The following is a 21,411-nucleotide window of genomic DNA, read 5'->3' as shown; positions in this document are numbered from 1 at the left end:
TGACTCTTAAAACACCTTATTTCTTTTTGTCTTGGCCTACTTCTGTGTACCCAGTCTTTCTCAATCTCTTAATTTGTGTCTCAGTGTTTGCCAGCGATTACTTATAGTTGTTTATTAAAATATTTATTGCCTTTCTTATTACAAAATCTTTACTGCAAGAAAAACAGCAAAATATATAAAGAAGAAAAAAAATTATAATCCCACTATCCAGAGAAACATTTTCTTTTATTTCCTTTCAGTCTTTTTTCTGGGTATACATATATTTATAAGTGGTGGTTATTTCTTACGTAAATCTGGTAAGCAGTAGTTTTCATAAGAAGTTCAGTAGTTAAGTGGTTTGCTTCATTTACTGTTTTATAACAGTCTTTAAGATATGGGTACAGGGCTTCCCTGGTGGCACAGTGGTTGAGAGTCCGCCTGCTGATGCAGGGCACACGGGTTCGTGCCCCGGTCCGGGAAGATCCCACATGCCGTGGGGCGGCTGGGCCTGTGAGCCATGGCCGCTGAGCCTGCGCGTCCGGAGCCTGTGCTCCGCAATGGGAGGCCACAACAGTGAGAGGCCCGCATACCGCAAAAAAAAAAAAAAAAAAAAGATATGGGTACAATTTCTTATTTTCTTCACTTGAACTGCTACTGTCACTAGTTGAAAAGTCATTCTCTCATTAGGTGTTTATTATATAATTCTGCTGTGCTTTGATTGCATTGTCTATGTCTTCAGCCAGCTTTGTAAAATATCCTTAAAATGCCTGCCAAGCTAAAATCACAGATTAGTCCCAGAGTTCAAAGTTTTTCCTTTTCTGGCATTTTTCTTTTTTTAGAGCCATAACATGGTTAGCTTTGCCAAGATCCACTATTCAAATCTTCAGGTAATATAAATTAAATATGTTAGCCTGTTAATTCTTTTGTCACGTCTAGGATTTATGGTGACTTATTTCAGCTTATAGTTAAAGAGGTTAGAAATCTCTTCCTAAAAATTTTTGAAGCTCACCTAGATCTTGGCTATAAAAGTACATTCAGGAAAATAGAAATTCCTTTTACAATGTATTCGTTCTGAATGTAGGTTAAAATGTAATTGATGATTCTTGGTGATTATTTTTTAGACCTCAAAGGAAGATCTTCTGCAGGCTGATTTTGAAGGTGCTTTAAAGTTCTTCAGAGTCCAGCTTCCAAAGAGATACAGGGCAGAGGAAAATGCAAGAAGGTTAATGGAGCAGGCTTGCAATATTAAGGTAAGATATATGAATTTATAGATAATAAATGTGGAACTTGAATGCAGAATAACATGGCAAATTGTATAAAACTCTTTCTCAGTATGTTGCTGGATTTTGACTATGTTTAAGGTGAAATGGTGTATGACCTAGTTTCTCTCAGACTTCTTTGTCAAGCTGATTTGTATCTATAGTGGCTGTACCTTCTAGTAGGACTTAGAGTGAACGTTAGCAGGTTCAGGTTGTAACAAGAGGGAGACAAACATTTATCTCATAGGTGGGGCTCTAGAATGGGTTGCTGTGATAGTGGTTTCCATAGCAGCAGACTTAGTATTTAGCTTTTGCCATCTGTTTTAAGATTATTTAGGACCAAGCAAGAAAAGCCTGCTTAGGCCGTGCTTCCCTTTCTCTAAGGGGCTTGGAAAGCTCTGTCTTGATCTACGCATCTCCATCCCACACCTGACAGATGTTTGTGGATACGTTGCTCCTTATCAGGTGTCTGATATAAATAAACAAATTTTATAAATAAGTTAAAATAGAAATCTTTATCTAGAGAATTGTGGTATCAAGGTGAGATAGCACATTTAAAAAAAAAATGGAACCAATTTACTGATGTAAATTCTTGTACCTTTGGAATATACTAGGGAATCTTCTTACCTAACCATGACAAAAATATAAATTTGTTTTCTGAAAAAACAAAGATCCCAGGTCTTATGGACTTTACATTCTTGCCGAAGGAGAAAGTCAGTAAACAATTAACATAATAAAGAATATATTTAATATGTTAGAAGGTGATAAATAGCTATGAAAAAAGAAAAAGTAGGGCAAAATAAGCAAGATTGGATTGGTGGGGAGAAGGAAAGTTATAGTTGTTGTTTGGTAGTCAGAGTAGACCTCACTGAAGGTGAAGGAGATGAATTATTCATGGAGATGTCTAGGGGAAGAGCAGTTCAGCAGAGGCAACAGCTAGTTCAAAGGCCCTGGGGCTGGCTCATGCCATGTGAGTTGGAGGACCAGCAAGAAGGCCAGTGTAGCTGGAATGAAGTGAATGAAAATGAGGGCAATAGGAGAGGAAGTTAGAGAGCTCACAAGGAGCCTAAAAATGTAGGTCACTGTAAGAGTTTTTAGGCTTTGCTTGGAGTATAGTGAAGAGCCCTTACAAGGTTTTGAGTAGAAGAGTGATATGATCTGTCTGAGGTTTTAGAGGATTATAGTGCCTACAGTGTTGAGAACAGATGATAGAAAGGTAAGAGTAGAAGTAGGGAGATCAGATAGGGGGTTTGCAGTAACCCTGTTGAGAAATGATGATAGATTGACCAGGGTGATAATAGTGGGGATAGAGATGGATTGGAGATGGAGGTGGTTGGAACCTGGGTATATTTTGAAAGAGAACCAAAGGGATTTCATGATGTATTAAACATGGGTGTGAAAGGAAAAGAGGGGTCAAAGTGATTCCACAGATTTGGGATTGAGCAATTAGAAGATAGAGTAGTCATTGAGTTATTAAGCTCATTTCTTAAAATGTATTTTGACACAGACTTCACTTAAGCATAATACCCACTGCAACACTTTTCTGGTGTAAGACTTTTTTTGAATTTTAAGTTATTTTAAACTAAATTCTAAATGTTTCAAAAGTGCAACTCAATGCTGAACGTAAATAACTTGAGGAGAAAAAGATTACATTGTCTTCCAAATGAACTCTATATTCAAAGAGATCATATTCCAAAGGTATTAAGAAAGATAGACCTCTGAAGTCTTCTTCCTGAAATGCAAACTTTTAAAGGCTTTATGACTGATTGTTTTATTTGGCTAAGCCAGGTGACTAAGCATAAGCCACATTTGTCTGTAGACGTTGAAAACACAGTGGTCATGGTGCCTTTGATTGAATTTTGTAGGTAGTAGGTTTGGAAGGTAGGCTTCAGCCAGCTGATTGTTCCAGAGCTGTCAGAAAGAAGTACTATAACTTGGGGCAGTGCTGTAGGGATCCATTAAAATACAGCATGCATTTCTAAGAATAAAAGAGTAGAGAGTTAAGAGGTATAGGTAAATGTTTTCAAGGGAACTCTAGAACTGTGGGAAAATAACTGAGAACAAAAAACCCAGGAAAGTGATTTAAAAATATGAAATGTACACGGAAATATTTTTTCTCAATATAATTTATGAAGCTTCTCAGAGGATGGAGGTAAGTAACGACTGTCAAGCCAGAAACGTGAGATATGAGAGACACTGAAACATAAAATGTTAGAAGACAAGTTCAAAATATGATCTGAATGGATTGTTCCTGAGATGGAAGTGCTATGTGCAACCAGAGTGATTTATTTGGTCATGAACAGATAGATAGGAATTTTTTTTAAAGCAATAATACGGTTGTTATTTAGTTTTGTGTTTTGTTTCGTTTTGTTTTGTATTATCTAAGGAGAGTACCTTTCTCTTAGATACTTAAAACAGTACCCAAGGGACACCATTTTAATTTACAGCATGATTGTGAGGCTGATGTGAGGTTTAACTGAAAGAAGGAAGACGTAAATTGTACAGTATTCAGGGATCGTGCTGGGACTAGAACGTAGATCTCCAACATGAAAATTTAAGATTGTTTTTAAACCAAGACCTACATTTTGAAATAGCTTTTATATCAAGACCTTAAACATACGCACGTGCACACACACACAGACACACACACACACAGACACACACACACACACACACACATCTGAAGAGATACTTACGCTTACAATGTATGATGCACTCTGATGTTTTTCTTCTACTATATTATATTCTATTCCATTTTAAACTTCTACCCTTCCCTCTGCTAGTCACAACCCACTACATGGATTTCACAGCAGCTTGCAGTTTTGAAAAAGCACTCAGGCCTGTTCCACTGTCGGCCCCTCCTACCCCTTCCCCATTCTGATATGCTGTAACCCGTGAGAGGTTGTGGAGGATGAGGTGTTACACTGAATAATGAAAGTGGGAGTGTGGTAAGGATGTGAGTCATCATGCCATCATTACAGCAGCATGTGCTGGGAACTGGAAATGTTAGGAAATCATGGACTTACGGAACACGGCTGCATGTTAAAGCATTCACAGACAAAGGTGACTGCAGGCATGGAACAGGCAAAAAAGTTGGAGCTCATGATTTCTTATCCACAGCCTGTTTAACAATAGAATTTCTGTCAAAGGTAATACATTTTTTTTTGGATTTTAATTATTTTTATAGAATTTGTGTACGGTCGTATAGTCTTGGAATGGACATGTTCTCATTTAATTATCCTTGAAAATGAATCACTTTCCTCTAACTTTAAGGAACTAGATGACCCAGTTATTTCAGTAAACTGACTGGTTTTAAAATAAATGCAACTGTTACAGGTAAAAAATAAATTGTTACCTCTGCGTATGGATAATAGGATTTATTAATAAAGCACATTGGATTGGGTAAATAACTTTATTCTTCTGAAACCCGTGTGACATTAAATATCAGGAATATTTTTCGGTGTTTATTTTTTTCTAATTACTAACATGACTTTAAATCATTCTGATATGCCTTCTGTTCCTGTGATCCAGCCAGGCTAAAATGAGAAAATACATTCACCCATCAGACTTTACTTTGAAAAATAATGTGGTTACTTAATATATGAATATCCTGCACTTTCTCAGGAAGGCAACTTTGGTTGAATATCGTTATTCAGTTGTTAGCTTATAGTTTAAAATTTTGCTATTGCAGAGCTTCTTAAACTTGGATCTTGGCTTCATGGATTCTGAGTCACTAGAAATTTGACTTTCTTTATATAAGCGTTTAAGCATTTTGTTTTTCCTGGTGAGAAAATATGTAGCTTTTATTAGATTCTTAAAGGGAACTCAGTGACTCAAAAAAATTAACTTTTGTGCTGTGGGATCATCTTAAGCTTGTTAGAAAATTGATATTTCTTTAGAGTATAAGAATTTATAAATGTGATACCTATATATATTCAAGTTCATATACATATAACCTTTATAATTTTTCTTGATCTGTTTTTCTTTACATAATTTTATTCAATATCACTCATATTGTATTAGGTTGAATTGATGAAATTACCATTCTTGTTGGCCAAAAACTGCCAGGTATTAAACATTGTATGTGATTTAATGCAATATTTTATGCCTCCTTATGTTTCACATAGGTGCCATGTATGTAGATGATGAAATATTAAAAATTTGGCCCTTTTAAACATCACTTAGTGGGCACTGCTCTGATAAAAATAAAGAGATGAATTAGAAGAGTAAAACATCTATAACATAATTTAGAGTACTATATATATAATACACGTTAGTTCTATGGCCATGTCAACCTTTCCTGAGAATTATTCTCCAAAAGCTGGGAAGCAAGTCCTTTTTTTTTTTTTTTTTACGTTGATTTTTATTTGGGACAGTGTTACAAGTGCCACAGTTATGATGAACCTCATTAGTAGAAAAGTTCATCATATCACTCAAAATATTCTATTGGTAGATCTTCATAATAGAATGTTTTAAAAAGTAAAGTAGCCTATTGTGTTTGTATTTTATTAGTAAAATAACTTGAACAATATTAAAACTGCAAAATCTGACATTAAACTAAAACAAGGGAATTAGGAAAGAAAGGTCATTTATTGAGTAGCTACTATGTGCCAGGAACTATGCAAGAAGACTTCTCAGAGGAAGTAAGATTTAAGATGAGACCTGAAGGATTAGCAGGAATTAAGGAGTATATGGAGGAAGGGGGAAGGAAGTTCCATGCAGAGAATATGCAGAGGCCCAGAGGTAAGAAAAGATGGAGCTGTCCAAGACTTAAGCGCAGTTCATGACTGGAGAATAGGGTTCAAGGATGGAGGGAATGAGGGGAGTAGATAGAAGACTTAGAGAGGTAAGCAGGAGCCAAACAGCTGGTACAGAGCCATTTAAGCCTGTAATCCAAGAGTAAGCAACTTGGATTTTATCCTCAGACAGAGGGAAGTATTGTGGGTTTTTAAAGAGGAGACAGAAATGATCAGATTTATGTTTTAGAAAGGCTATTCTGGCTGGTGTGTGGAGAATAGATTAAAATGGATAAGATTAGATATTGGTAACAGACCAACTCAGGGGTGGTTGCAGTAATCCAGTTGAGAAGTGACCAGACTATTGTTATGGGCTAAAGAGATGTGGACAGATTCCAGAAATATTCAAGAGATAGAATCAACAGATCTTAGTGATTAAATAAGAGCATTAGGGCAGAGATAGAGAGCCGAGATCATGCTCAGGATTCTCACTTAGGCAACTTGGTAGTAGTCACTCTATGAAGGGGAACACACAAAGGAGAACAAATTGCAAGGATAAAAGATAATGAGTTAAGTGTTGGACATGTTAAGTTTGTGGTGTATATCTATAGTCTCATATCCAAGTACGTAAAAATATCCAATAAGCAGGTGGATATGGAATGGAAATCAGATCTGAGCTAAAAGTAGGCATTTGATTGTCATCAGTATTTGAACCATGGGAGTGGGTGAATTTTCAGAGGAGCAGAGAGAAGGGTTGAGGGTAGGTTCATTAACATATAAAAGATGGGCTGAGGAACAGCAGCTAGTGAGACTGAAAAGGCAGGAAGAAACCCAGAATAGTGTGAAGTGTGAAAGCTAAGGGAAAAGGTATATGTTCAAGAAGGAAGAAGTTGAAAAATGTCAGTGATGCTTAGAGGTCTCATAAGGTACTGAGAGTGGAAGTGGACATCGTGCAACAGTTAATGAAAGAGGTTCCTTTGTGGGCTTAATGACAGCAGTTTCAGTGGAGTGATGACATATAAAAGCCAATGATGCAAGGAATAAACAGGAGGTGAGTAAATGGACAAAGGAAGATGAGACAGCTCTTCTAAGGAGGTTAGTGTGGGGAGACGATGGAGGATGGAAGAAACAGCCAGCAAGCCTGAGAGTAAGTAAGAGAGTAAGTACAAGAGAGAGAGAGATAAGTAGACATGAGGTTGAGATGAATTTTTGGAGGATGGGAAAGATGGCTTTAAATGCTTAAAAAAACACTCAGTGAGTCAATTTCTTCATTGAGTACCTACTATATGCCAGGCACTGTGCCAGGTCCAGGAAACACAAGGTTGAGCAAAAGCACATACACTCCCAGAGCTCATGGAGCTTATATCATGCAGAAGATGTTAATTATATAACTGCCATAATAAATGTATAATTACAAAGTGAGACACATGCTCAGAAGAGATATAATAAAGATATATGGAGAACAAAGAGCAAAGGAACCTGACTGTCTCAGTGGTTTAGGAAAAGCTTTCTTGCACTGAGATTATAAGGCATTTCAGACTGAAGGAAGCATGTGTAAAACACTGTGGGGTGGGAGGGAGGATGGTATGTTTAAGAAACTAGGAGATGGCTCAAGGAGTGATGAGGGTTGATATCCAGGGGCCGACCAGACCATCCCTCTTCAAATAAGAAGGAAAGACCCACAAGAGAGAAGTTGAAGATTCAATAAAGAAATTGGAATATATCAACAGAGACAGACTTCAGAGGAGATAAAAGATTAGACTCTAAAGAATGTACTTTTCTTCCATTACAGCAGGAGGGAGTAGATGGGGATAAAGACAAATGTGCAGGTTAAGTAAGGTAAGGTAAGGTGAGGAGGAAAGAAATTGAGAATATTCCATTTGAAGGTTTCTCTTATTTCTATTAAGCAGGATCTAGAACTAAGGGAATGTAGTGGAGCTAGAGATTCAAAGAACATGGACAAACTTTTAGATATTGCAAAGAATGGAAGAACTAACTGGGAAAACACAAAAGAATTGTTGGGCTGAATTGTTGGAGGTCATGAATTCATAGTGGCAAAAATGTGCAATGTTTTGGGAGTTTCTCTAGAAATACCCAGCAATCCAAATGTATACATGAAGAAAGCAGTTACTTTCACCTATAGTTGAGGTTTGCCAGCATGAGACAAAGGAAGGGCAGTGGGACCAGGGCGGTGGTGCACTAATAAACCAGACCTTGGGGATACGAGAGGGAGGAGTATAGGGGGAATCTCTGATTTGTAGCTTTTGCCAATTTCCAGGTAAAATCTGGCCAATTTCAAGGTACCAGTGACTTAACAAGTGGCACACAATTTGTGAATATTAAGTCACTTCTTTTGGACTGGTAGTTGCTAACCCCAGCACGCTACAGGGTCAGGGAGATGAGGCTAGTAGCAGGAGAGTGGTTGACATGATAGATAGTGGAATACAACTAGTAGAAGAGAAAGCGAAGACAGATAGGACAAGGGGGTGAGGGAGAGGTACCAAGGATTGAACTCTAAGAACACAGAGAGCAGTGGAGGGGGACACTAAATGACTTGTTGGTGATAGCCCAAGAGAAATACATCTTTTCTCCAAAACCACTTATATTTTAAGGACAGTTTAGTGACATTAGAAGATAACACTGACCTGTGCTCAAAATTTTCAGTTGGTAGCTCAGGTTACTTAGTGGCAGCAAAATCAGGCCAATTGCTATTTTGCCATCTATGGCGAGTTCCTGTGATTTGCTTCTCTCTGTCCTAATGACGTTACCACCATCACTACCATTTTACTCTCATCATAGAGATTTGAAATGCATTGTAGGAGGAATAAACAAAGATGGCAGAGGCAGTAAGAGTAAGGGAAATAAGAGGAAGAGGAGGGCCCTAGCGACTGAAAACAAAGTCCTGCCCTAGCATCTTCTTCTTTCACACCAAAATTGTCTTCCTAACCCATGCTAGAGAGGAGGCCATCATTGACTGTATGTTACCATGGTAACTACCTGCCTCAGAAAACTCTAAGCTCTGCTCCAGCTCAGTTATCTATGTATTGTGACAGACAATTATCCACTCTCCCAAAGTGGATTAATACAATTTGATCTTGCCTCTCACAAGTCATACTTTTAATGGGATAGAGGTAAATTCGTTTATCTAGAGATTTAATATTTTTCTCTCTCAGACCTCCATGTTTGTAACCATGGATTTGAATTTAACTGTTTGAAAATAACTTTCACACTAGAGCAAAACTATGAAGAACATTTGTATTAAGAGCAATGTACCTCTAATTTCTTCATGCTGTTTGCTATTTCTTTCTGGCTATTGTTGCTATGTATAAACAAGAATGTAATGTCCCAAATAGAGGCTTTTTTTGAATTAGCAATGAGGCCACACAGAGGCTTTTGTTGACTCTGTGAATCTAAAATATGTGCCCTTATGTGCACCGTGGAAAGGGTTTGTTTTTAATGGAACCACATTTCATGTTCCTTTCCTATAAAGACCTCTGCACATTGACAGCGACAATTTGGACTATTTGGTTTAGAGTGTCATAATCTTCTCCCAGGCAAATGTTAATTTTGTTATAGGCTACAGTGGTGTGATAATAAACAAACTGATAATGAAGTAGTTTTTATATCAAAACAGTTGCTTCATTTTTCCTCTGAGGCTTCTGTTAACATTGATAACCCTCAGTGTGTCTGAGATTTGGGGCATTGTTTTCCCCCAAACAGGGATTAATACAATTTGATCTTGCCTCTCACAAACCATGCATTGTGGGAATGAGCAGAAAACACGTAAATGTTAGACATGCTCTGAAGCAGTTTATAACAGGTGGAGAAAACAGGCCAGAGCTCCGGATGCCCAGGCCTCAGGCACCCTGCACATTAAGAAAACTCTGCTTTTCTGTCTGTTCCCAATCATCTGGAATGCATTTGTATCCTTTATTACGTCTGCTGTTTTCTTCTACCATCATACCTGCTTCTGCCGGTCATTTCTTTCAGTTTATTAAGGAGAAAGCCATAGAAACATTTTAAAATTAACTTGATGGGTGAACCTGGATATTGTATCATGAACCGATCTATATAAATCATTAAATTGTCCTACTCCAAAGAAAAATAAGATAAATGGATATAAAAAATTGATTTTTATATGGGCATCTCTTTTTTTCAGAAAAAGAAGTAATAAATCATAAGAATAAAGCATATGCCCTTACTTGCATCCCAAACTTGGTACAATGTCGTTAGAGCTCTCCACATACATTAACAACAAAAAAGGACACTTCAACTGTTTCAACTAGTGGTTCCTCTCCTCTCAAACTTTATTCTTTTTCCCTGCAGCTAATTCACTCTCAGCAGTCTTCTAAAGACATAGTAAGACAAATGGTTATGCTCTTAAGTGGGAGTTTCCATATTTCATATAACTTTCTGCAGTGTTTTGCCAATTACCTCTTATCCAGTTGTTATGATTTATGTTTATCTGTATTGGAGAATAAAGTTAGAACTCATCTTCATTCTTTGGAAGCAGAGGTAATAAATAATTTTCCCATGGCTATTTACAATGAGAGCCACATCTCTTTGTTTTGTTTTTTTTTTTAACTACTTGAATTCACGTTAAGATTATATTTAAAGTATGCTTCACAGTTTGTATTTGGGGATCTGATTTAGACAAGAAAATAAATGTGTTCCTCTGTGCCCCTGTTGCTGCTTAATGGAAGTAATTTAACTTTTTTTTAATTCAAATTTAATTAATTAAATTTAAATTTATTTTTAATAAATTTAAACGTCTTAGGTGTTTAAAATAGGTTAGGTTAGGAAGGCTGGGCCGTTGGATCTTGTGTTTATTTCAAACACTTCAGCCACAGCTATGTCAGATGCCACTGCCTCTTCTCTGGGGCGAATAAAGTCTAATCATATTATATTTACTTAGTTACTCATAAGCTCATGTATCCATTTAGCATTTAGCTGGGAAATGACCGAGTCTAATTAGTACTCTGGAGAACTTACTTATTTTACTATTAAGCCTTTTTCTCCCCCTCCCCCCTCAACCATGAAAAATTATTTTCTTTTGAAATGGTGGAAGTAACATGTAAATGAGAATAGCAACCCAAAAAAGATAGTGAAGATTTTTAAGTGTTATTCACATATCTCCAACTGTTTGTCAAGCTTTCTGAAGCTCCGCTTAAAGGCAAACAAACTGCTGAGGGGAAAATTATATTCCTTGCCGTAGTTGATAGTTGTGATTAAATGGGCACTCCATTCTTACTGTCAATTCCTCTGGCTTGGGGACTTTTTATTGCTGCCACCTGTGGGAGGGAACGATTTCTTTCATCTGGAATGTCTAGCCTGTTCCTTTTCTATGCCTGTAATCTATCCAGATCTCTGTAATATGTAGTTCAAATGGTTTTATCACCGTCACCATCATCATCATCGTCACTAGTATCATTATTATTATGTGAGGGAATACTGGCATACAAACCACATGAAGCGGTGGTAAAACTTCGTGTTCTGTTGTGTCACTCAGGTCAGGGGAGGCTTCAGTTACTCAGTTTGGCACAGGCTCAGTGCCTCTATCAGTGTGTTCTGTGCAGCGTTTCATTCATCCTCTTTTCCAGGCACTGCGTTATCCTCTGTTATCCCTTGCCCTTAGGGTCACTGTACTTCCTACCAGCTCTTACTACATATTGAAGTTTCTCAGTAAGTTGGTTCCTAAACAGGCAGTACTTTTTTTTTTTCTCCTGAGTCTCATGTCTGCCCCCAGTTTCATGTCTGTGGTAGTTTGTTAGGGCTGCTGTAATAAATTACCACAGACTGTGTGGCTTACACAGCAGAAATTTATTTTCTCACAGTTCTGGAAGCTAGAGGTTCAAGATCAAGGTATCAGCAGTTTGGTTTCTTTTGAGGCCTCTCTCCTTGTCTCGGAGATGGCCGTCTTCTCACTGTATCCTCACATGGTCATCCTGCTGCCTGTGTTATCTGTGTCTAATCTCCTCTTCTTATAAGGATACTAGTACTGGGAGTTAGGGCTTCAACATATAAATTTGGGGGACATACAGTTCAGCTCACAGCAATGTCTTTCTCATAGTCAACAGAATGCTAGTTTCAACCCAATTTCTCTGAAAACATTCTCTTCTGAACATGAATCATTCTTGGCAACCCTGAACTGTATCTCTAACATCTGATAACACATGACAGTTTCCTGTGTTTGTCAGCCTACCCAAGTTCTTCCATTTTCTCCTAAACTCTCAGATTTTCTAAAATATCCTATTTTTCTTCACAATTCCACCCTTCACTTCCATCAGCCCACTTGGCTGGCAAAGAATTTCCTCTGGCATGCATGTTAGCTTGTTGTAAGTTCTAACTTATATACCCTGCTCTGGTATGATCTAAATGCATTAACTTCCTTATAATCTTGTCTATCTATTGTATCATATCTTATACAACCATAACCTCCCTGATTCCCCTTCTTTCCTAAAAGAGAGGCAGTGAGTTGTGCAAGGAAATAAGTTATGTCTTAGCAGGATGTCCAGTGAGAAAAGAAAATCTATTGTAATAGAATGAGTATTTTAAGCAACAACATAATTTGGATACTGTATAGAACCAAAGGACTTAGTTTATTTTCTAAAATTATTTACATAAAACCTTTTATTCTAAAATATTTCATCAAATTTTAGGATGGCCATTGTTTAAGAAGCCAGATCGTAGACATTGCACCTGTGAGGGAAAATTTTTGAAAAAAAAAAAAATTGTTTGACATGGTAGGATCTTCTTAGAACCTTCAGAATTCATAGTTGGAGGCCCCTGACATTGCTTGTCTGGACTGCGATAGCTGCCTCAGACTAACTAACTCGTCTATCTGGCTTAAGTTTTTGTCTTCTGGAGTTTCCTCTACTCACTAGTACCAGAGTTTTCTGCCCGGAGAACCAACCTCCTTGTACTACTCCTCATTCAGAGAGCACTACTGGCTCCCTGTTACCTGCGGGGTAAACCCCACCACCTTCTCAGCTTAGCACACATCCCCATTTTTCACATCAATCTGCCATGCCCTTTTCTGGCCTCGCTCGTCACATCTTGCGCCTTCTACCTGGAACTCTTACTCACCATCCTGAGAAAGTTACTTAATTTTCTTGAGTATGAGTTTTCTCGTCATGAAGTGAGGCTAATACCTACTGCACAAGGATGTTGTCAGAATTAATAAAGCTAAACATGTGTGAAGCACTGGCTAAATTATTTATCAGTTCCTTTTTTTTTTAAGATTTTTTTTTTTGATGTGGACCATTTTTTAAAGTCTTTATTGAATTTGTTACAATAGTGCTTCTGTTTTATGTCTTGTTTTTTCGACTGTGAGGCATGTGGGGTCTTAGCTCCCTGACCAGGGATGGAACCTGCACCCCCTGCCTTGGAAGGGGACGTCTTAACCACTGGGCCGCCAGGGAAGTCCCATCAATTCCTTTTGCAGTTATGGGGTCAAGCAAACCCCTATTCATCCTTTAAGACCCAGAACAGACACCACTTCCTCTGGGAACCTAGGCTGTTATTTATTCTAATTTTGGCAATGCCTCCACTAGAGCACCACAGTTGGAGTTAAGAATGTGGTTTTCTGAAGCCATGTTGTTAGAGTTAAACCCTTGGCTTCTCTATTTATTACCTGTGTGATATCTGGCAAGTTACCTGTATCTCAGTTATCTCTTCTGTAAAATGAGGATTCCATTGTCGGTACAATAGGATTACTGTGAGGATTAAGTAGGATAATATATGTAAGAAACTTAGCAAATGCTGTGCATCATTAGTATACAAAAAAATTTTTGTCATTATTACCGTCATCGTTTTGAGTCAGTTTCTCTCATTGTGAGTTCCTCAAGAGTTTGTCTCTACCTTGCTCTTCTCTAGATGCCTTGGGCCTGGTCCAACCCCTAGCATAATACCTGGATCAAAGAAGTCACTGATTAAATATTTATTCAGTTAACATATTCATTTTTTTTTCCTTTTTTTTTTTTTTTCCTATTCATTTAGGTTGAGGAGTGTTGGGCTTTAAATCCTCTCTGAAAATACTTCTGGAAATAAACAGAAAAATCCTCATGTATCTCACTGAATAGTATTCCAGGTTCCTTCCTATAGAAAAGTGAAGTAGCTGAGTTTTTTAGTCTGAATTCAGCTTTAAGAAGGGTGTCTAGGGCTTCCCTGGTGGCGCAGTGGTTGAAAGTCCGCCTGCCAATGCAGGGGACACGGATTCGTGCCCCGGTCCAGGAAGATCCCACAGGCCATGGAGGGGCTGGGCCCGTGAGCCATGGCCGCTGAGCCTGCGCGTCCGGAGCCTGTGCCCCACAGTGGGAGAGGCCACAACAGTGAGAGGCCCACATACCGCAAAAAAAAAAAAAGAAGGGTGTCTATCATATTGTGTAGATTACAGAGTTCATGAAATATAAACTTGTGAATTTTCCATCTTTCAAGACCTTTAAGACTTGGATAGAAGGTCAGCTTTCTTCCTCGATGATTGGGTAACCAGATGCCCTTTCTTATCTTTATTCGATTTTTCAGATTATTATTTAATGATTTTAGAATTCTAAAAGTTTTTTCAAGTCTTACTTGCATAAACCTCTTGGTTGTCTATGGTAAAAATAACTGTTGAAAGAACTGAAGCTAAGATGTATATGCCACATCCTTTTAAAATAGGGTAGACATGGGACTTCCCTGGTGGTCCAGTGGTTAAGATTCCCAGCTTCCACTGCCGGGGGTGTGGGTCCGGTCCCTGGTCGCGGAACTAAGATCCCACATGCCGTGTGGCCAAAACATAAATAAGATAAAATAAAATACCAAATTAGTAGAGTTTATAATCAAAAGACAGCTAATACAGATCCCAAACGACAGACTAGTCTGTTCCTTCTTTATGTATGATAAAGTTATAATCATGTTTTATATTTTCTGTGACATTCTCTTTATGTATCTCATAATTATCAGTTATATTTTATTCTTCATAAACTGAAGTCAAGGAATGTCAACAATATATCTGCCTATTTGTGCTTGCATACTGTATCAGTTATCTATCGCTGAGTAGCAAACCATCCCCAAACTTTCTGGCTTACAACAACAATATTTCTCACAATTCTGTGAGTCAGCTGGGTGGTTCTTCTGCTGTTGTCTCTGGATTCATTCAGCTGGTGGGGCAGCTCAGGGTAGGAGCTGCCTTTCCACATGTTTTTTCATCCTTGGCTGCTTCTCAGCCTTGTGGTCTCAGGTTTCCAAGGAGGCAAGACCCAGTGGCATAAGCACTTATCAAGCTTCTGCTCGTGTTACATTTGTCATTGTCACATTGACCAAAGCAAATCTCATGGAGAGTCAATGTTAGAGTGGATATACAGGGAAAATGATGCCAGGAGACATGATTGATTAGGAACCTTTCCTGTAACAATCTACCACACACATGCATGGCAAATTTATGTCTCAGTACATGAAAACAAACAAACAACCCCCCACATTAACTTAGTTTCTGATGAGAGGGCTGAGAGTTTGATTGGAAAGGAGACTTCCTTTCCATTTAATATATTTACTTTCATTTATTAATACTTTTTATTTAATAATATCCTTTTATACAGTTTCTTTTACTGGTATTACTTCTTCAATTGACAAAAAAAAAAAAAAACCCAAAACTTTTTTCACAATGCAAGTAAGTGAGTAAACCATTATCAGTTTGGGTTCCCTGATAGCAGAAGCAATAGTTGCTTATGAATTCTTAATAAAACTTGAGTAGAGGTACTCTGATTACAAAGAAAATCCAGCCTGTGATACTGATTTTATCATACATGAGAAAGTTAGGTTTCCAGAGTTCAGAGGAAACTTAAAATTTTTAAGGTTTTCTACCTCATACCCATCAAGAGTTTATAGGGGATTTGAAATAAATATTATTTAACTGTTTTATTTTCAAAATATTTTGGTTTATTTCCATTGTGCTATGTGTTTTCTATCAAACATTATTGATTAAAAAGGTTTAGATGACATAAATCACTGGGGGAAGTGAAGAATACATTCGCCAAAATGAACATGAACACCTTCTTAAGACAATAGCACATAAGAATATTGCAATCAAAGATTTAGAGACAAATCTGAATCCCATAAAATACCTGCTTTTTTGGCCAAAGTAGAGCAGCAGCTGACCTTTAGATTCACATATTCTGGTTAGGAAGTTAAGGTTGACTATTGAAATTGATTTCTCAAGATAAATGTCCCACATTTTTTTTTTTTTCTGATAGGATGAGTTCACCCTCTTTTAAAGAAAGGACAGTCTGACACTCTGACACTGAGCAATGAAAGTATGGTAGAAACAAATGAAAGTTTGCCACAAGATACCAACCTAGCTATTCAATGCCTTGCTGTAGGCAGACTCTTTCTTAGGACCTAGTTCGTCTGTTTTTGTTTTAATTCACCTCAGGGTTCAGCTGTAGTCATTTTATCCCAACAGATGTAACTTTAGACTCTTAATGTGGGTGATGTAGTTAAACTCATCTTAATGTAAATTTTTCATGGTGGGCCATGCGTAGACGGTCTCAGGGGTAACTTAAAAAGAACTAGTTTCACAGCTAGAGAAAAGGGTAAAACTTTATTTCTTATAAAATAATCAGACCTTTAGTCAGTGTAGTATCACAAGATCCAAACTGTAATGACTTTGTTTTAAATGGATCCAGGATCTGGAGAGTGGGGAATGGACACCAGAGAGGAGTTTGTATAATATATTCTCAGTATTGTGAGGGAAATGCCATTGAAAAACGAAGGAAGACAAAAGAAAATGAGGAAACTACTTTCCCCCATTAGGATCCACGAGTAGAGTACAGCGTTTGTCAGGAAAACTGCCGTATGAGACAGAACTTGCCTTTAATGCCCAGAGATATTTGCTGCTGTCTAAAGGTGCACAACTTAATCTTGCCTACTGGCTGATGTTCCCAACTATTTTCTATTAACTGAGCCCCAGATCAGATCCAAAGACACTTCCCCACAGCGAGTAGGTGGATGGCTCGAGTGAACTAAGTGCTCCGAGCATGTGGCACAGGGAGATAGATGGCAGGCCTATCGCAGTCTCTCTCCAGCAGCCCCTTCTCTCCAGCCACTGTGTCAGTAGTGTCTGCGTACTGGCCCTGGGCACCCACGCAGCCCGCTACTCCCTGTCTCCCTTGCGGATGTCCCTGTGTGCTCCTGCCTCTTGCCGGCACGTCCACAACCCAATTCCCTTTCTACAGCTTGCTGCTCCTACTTATTTTCCCCGTCTGATTCTGTGTAACTTTCTTTTTTTCTTTGATGAGACCACTGATTATCATTAACTTTGTAATGATAACAGGCACAACAATTACATCTTGCTTCCTTGGATGACTGGCATGTTTGTCATTTAATCATCACCTTAACATCACCAAGTACTCTTACTGACCTGATTGTACAGATCAGAGAAAACAGGCACAGGATGTTTAAATCTCCAACAAAGGTCACTTGGTTAGTAAGTGGCAGATCAGAAATTTGATTCCAGGCAGTCTGGTTCCAGAGTCTGTGCTTTACTTCCTCTTGTATACTATTTTTTGTATTAATCTTATACTATACTACATAATTTTTGAAGGCAGTCAATTTAAATGTTGTTTAATAGTGCCAGTATTTATTGGTCGCTTACAGGGTTTAAGATTACTGTGACTCAATATGATTACATTACATTGCATCTATTCATTCTTTTGCTTAATAAGTATTTAAAATTTCTTGTGCACCTACTGTGTCCTAGTCCTGCACTAGGCTTTCTATTCAGTAATAATCACAACAGACAGGATTTCTGTCCTCCTGAAGCTTACAGAGTAATGGAAGGGGCAGATAACACAAAGTATAATCAAAAGCTGTAATAAAGGTTGCAAAAGAAGGAGAAGTTTGTTACAAGAGAGAAAATAGTTAGAATCTAATTTAGATTGAGGAATGAGGATCAAGGAAAACTTGTGACATTTTAAGCTGAAGCTCTAAAAGATTAACAGAAGCTAACCAGCAGGAGAGGAGTAGTAAAGTGTGCTATAGAAGATCTTTTGTTTCTGGCAAAACAGTGGACTAGATGTCGGTATAAACTCTTCTGGTACAGAACATCTAAAACTTCTAGATAAAATAATTTAAAATATATATATATTTTTTGCGGTACGCGGGCCTCTCGCTGTTGTGGCCTCTCCCGTTGCGGAGCACAGGCTCCAGACGTGCAGGCTCAGCGGCCATGGCGCACGGGCCCAGCCTCTCCGCGGCATGTGGGATCTTCCCGGACCGGGGCACGAACCCGTGTTCCCTGCATCGGCAGGCGGACTCTCAACCACTGCACCACCAGGGAAGCCCTAAAATATACTTTTAAATGTATGTGGCTGAGTGAGTGAGACAATAAGGAAGAATTTTAGGAGCCAGAAATTATGTGAAAACCTGAATTCTGAAATATAAGTAAATTCTAAACCTATATTTTGTTCTTTGGGTGTTTGCTGATCTCTGGTGGCCTAGGTATTGGCCTTTAGCAGGCCTTGTGCAGAAGGCAAAGACAAATCTGGGACTTCTGAAAGGCTTCTGTTTCATAGGTGAGCTAGAGGGAAAAGCCCAGCCACTCCATATACCTCGTCTTCCCAGAGGGAGACAGTTGGGATAATCACCTATTGGCTTTGGTGCTTGAGTGAGTGAGAGTCATATACATCAACCACATTCTTCTATATGAAAAGATATTTCATGGTAAAAAGAAAATGAATTTCATTATTAAAAACAAAAACAAAAAACATTTTCTGGACAGAGGAAAAGCTGTGTGGGAAGGCCCTAAGGGAAAAATGCATTCGACCTTTTCAAAAAAGTAAAATAGCTTGTATAGATTGAGCAAAATAAGTGCTGACCAGTGAGGTTGGAGATGAAACCGGGAACCAGATTCTTGCAGGTCCTCAAAAGCTTTGGCTAGGATTTTGGATTTTATCCGAAGTACAATGCAAATCTTTTTGAAGGGTTTTCAAGACATTATCTGATTTATGTAAGAAAGAATAGATTAGAGAAAATATAAAGTAGAGAGTTACTCTCAAGATAGAAGCAGAGATCAAGCTACAGCAATAATACAGGTGAGGAGTAGATTTGGCTTGGATTGGGGCAATTGGAAGACATTAATGGATTCAAGATATATTTTGAAAGTAAAACCTGTTGATGAATTGGATGGGGGTTTGAGAATGAGTAGAATAGAAAGGGCTATCCCCAAGAGTTGAGGAAGTCAGGAGGAGATAGGGAGAGGGAAGATCATGAGTTTGGTTTTAGAGATGTTGAGTTTCAGAAATGCTAAGTTTGACAAGTAGGAAATGCAAGTGGAGACAGAACCACAATTTGATGTAATAGAACTAAAGGTAGTTAAAATATATTTATATAGTCAAACTCATATTTGAATAAGCCAGTGTGTAATGATAATGGAAATTTACCTTTTACAGGCAATCCATTTTATAGTAAATTTACTTGAGAGGCAAATTTGTTAAGTAGTAGAATTTTATTGTAATAAATACCCCTAAATTCACATCCCTAGGATGCAAGAACTGGATATATTTGCAGATGAAGTATAATACTCTGGGAAAGACACTGTCAGAAATTGGCTAATTGTTCACCAAACCTATTTTCCTTTCTTCCTGCTGATACAGTTTGAACTACATTTCCCAACCTCCTCTGCAATTAAGTATAGTCATCTTATTGAATTTGGGCAGAGGAATGAGAGTTCAAGTGATGTACATTTATTCCTTTGGTTTGGCTGTTTAAAAAAAACAAAAACAAGCAAACAAAATTCCCATATAGCTTCCATGCTTTCTGTCTACCCTTGTGCCAACTAGATGACCTCAAAGTGACCTTGGAAACCACATACTGAAGGTGATAGAATATCCATCAGTCAGAGTTCCTAAATGACTACAGAGTTCAGAGACCTCCAACTCCACCCTCCTGCTAGCTGAGCTTTGCATGAACTAAAAATACACTGCTTTTATTTTAAATCACCAAGATTCTGTGATTTAACAGATTCAGTAGTTTGCATCACATTAAAAGAAGATGTCGATTTTCTTTCAAGGTGATATCAAGGACCTAAGTTCATGTGCATTCATTTTTTCCCCCATTTTTCTTCCATGCATGTTTGCTGTCATATGTAACCAGGCAATTCGACTAGGTTAGGATGTTAGGAGGTTTATATAGGGAGTGAGGGAATTTGAGATGCTTGAGGTATGAGAGAGGAGCTGAAGGATATAATTGCCTCCTATTCTCCATGTAACCATCACTCCTCCTCTGTCTGGCTGCATAATTCATTTCAAAGATTTATACTCCTGCAGCCACTTCTTCTCACCTGTTGATAGCACCCTCATTGCAAAACAGAGTTGATGAAGACCATGATCGCCTCTCCCTTGCCTGGTTTGACATTCACATAATCAAATTTACACACTGGGATGCAAAATAATCATAAAATTTAAACTGAGAAATATCTTTTTTTCCTTTATACATCTGATAATAGATGCCACAGGGTCTCTCATGGTAAACACTTTGGGGAGAGATGCAAAATATATCAGAAGATGTGTACATCTCTCATAGGACACGTTGAAATCGGAACATCCCCCTCTGAATCTTTGGCCATTGGATTAGCCAGTTAAACATTCTCTTACATCACTTTCTTATAATTTATTTACCAGTCTGTTTGCCCTGCTGGACCTTTACGACTCCTTCCCTCGAGAGAAGGTAGGAGGTAAATTCAGTTCCATGTACTAAATATCCAACATAATTCCTGGCTTCTTGGTATTGTAAGTGCTTAGTAATTCCTTGGTTAAAAACCAAATGAATGATGAAAGTAGTATGGTTTGTATCTGGCTGATGGGAAAAGTGTTCCTAGTAGTGTGCAGTATATGGATTATTTGCTGCAGAGAGTTTCTTTTTAACCACATCAGTGATGTGCCTTTAAGGTATGGGTCAATCAGCAATTCCACTACTGGGCATATATCCAGAGAAAACCATTCAAGCAGACACGTGCACCCCAGTGTTCATAGTGGTACTATTTACAATAGCCAGGACGTGGAAGCAACCTAAATGTCCATCAACAGAGGAATGGATAAAGAAGATGTGGTACATATATACAATGGAATATTATTCATCCGTAAAAAGGAACGAAATCAGGTCATTTGTAGAGACGTGGATGGACCTATAGAGTGTCATACAGAGTAAAATAAGTCAGAAAGAGAAAAACAAATATCGCATATTAACACGTATATGTGGAATCTAGAAAAATGGTATAGATGATCTTATTTGCAAAGCGGAAATAGAGACACAGGCATAGAAAACACATGTATGGATACCAAGGGGGAAGCGGGGGCTGGGAGGAGTTGGGAGATTGGGATCGGCACATATACACTATAGATACTATGTATAAAATAGATAACTAATGAGAACATACTGTATAGCACATGAACTCTTACTTA

General features: G+C 38.1%; 1 protein-coding gene across 4 annotated transcripts in view; it reads left to right on the top strand.

Moving 5' to 3' along the window:
* Positions 1–21,411, top strand: part of RABGAP1L (RAB GTPase activating protein 1 like) — a 686,895-nt gene that overhangs the window by 548,476 nt on the left and 117,008 nt on the right. For all 4 annotated transcript variants that reach the window (XM_030875419.3, XM_060296102.2, XM_030875425.3 and 1 more), the window contains one exon: positions 1,101–1,229. In XM_030875419.3, the coding sequence (XP_030731279.1) occupies positions 1,101–1,229 (129 nt within the window). The remainder of the gene's footprint in view (positions 1–1,100; positions 1,230–21,411) is intronic.

This window comes from Globicephala melas, chromosome 1 (assembly GCF_963455315.2).
Source record: "Globicephala melas chromosome 1, mGloMel1.2, whole genome shotgun sequence".
NCBI lineage: Eukaryota > Metazoa > Chordata > Mammalia > Artiodactyla > Delphinidae > Globicephala > Globicephala melas.
This window is presented reverse-complemented; position numbering and strand designations above follow the sequence as displayed.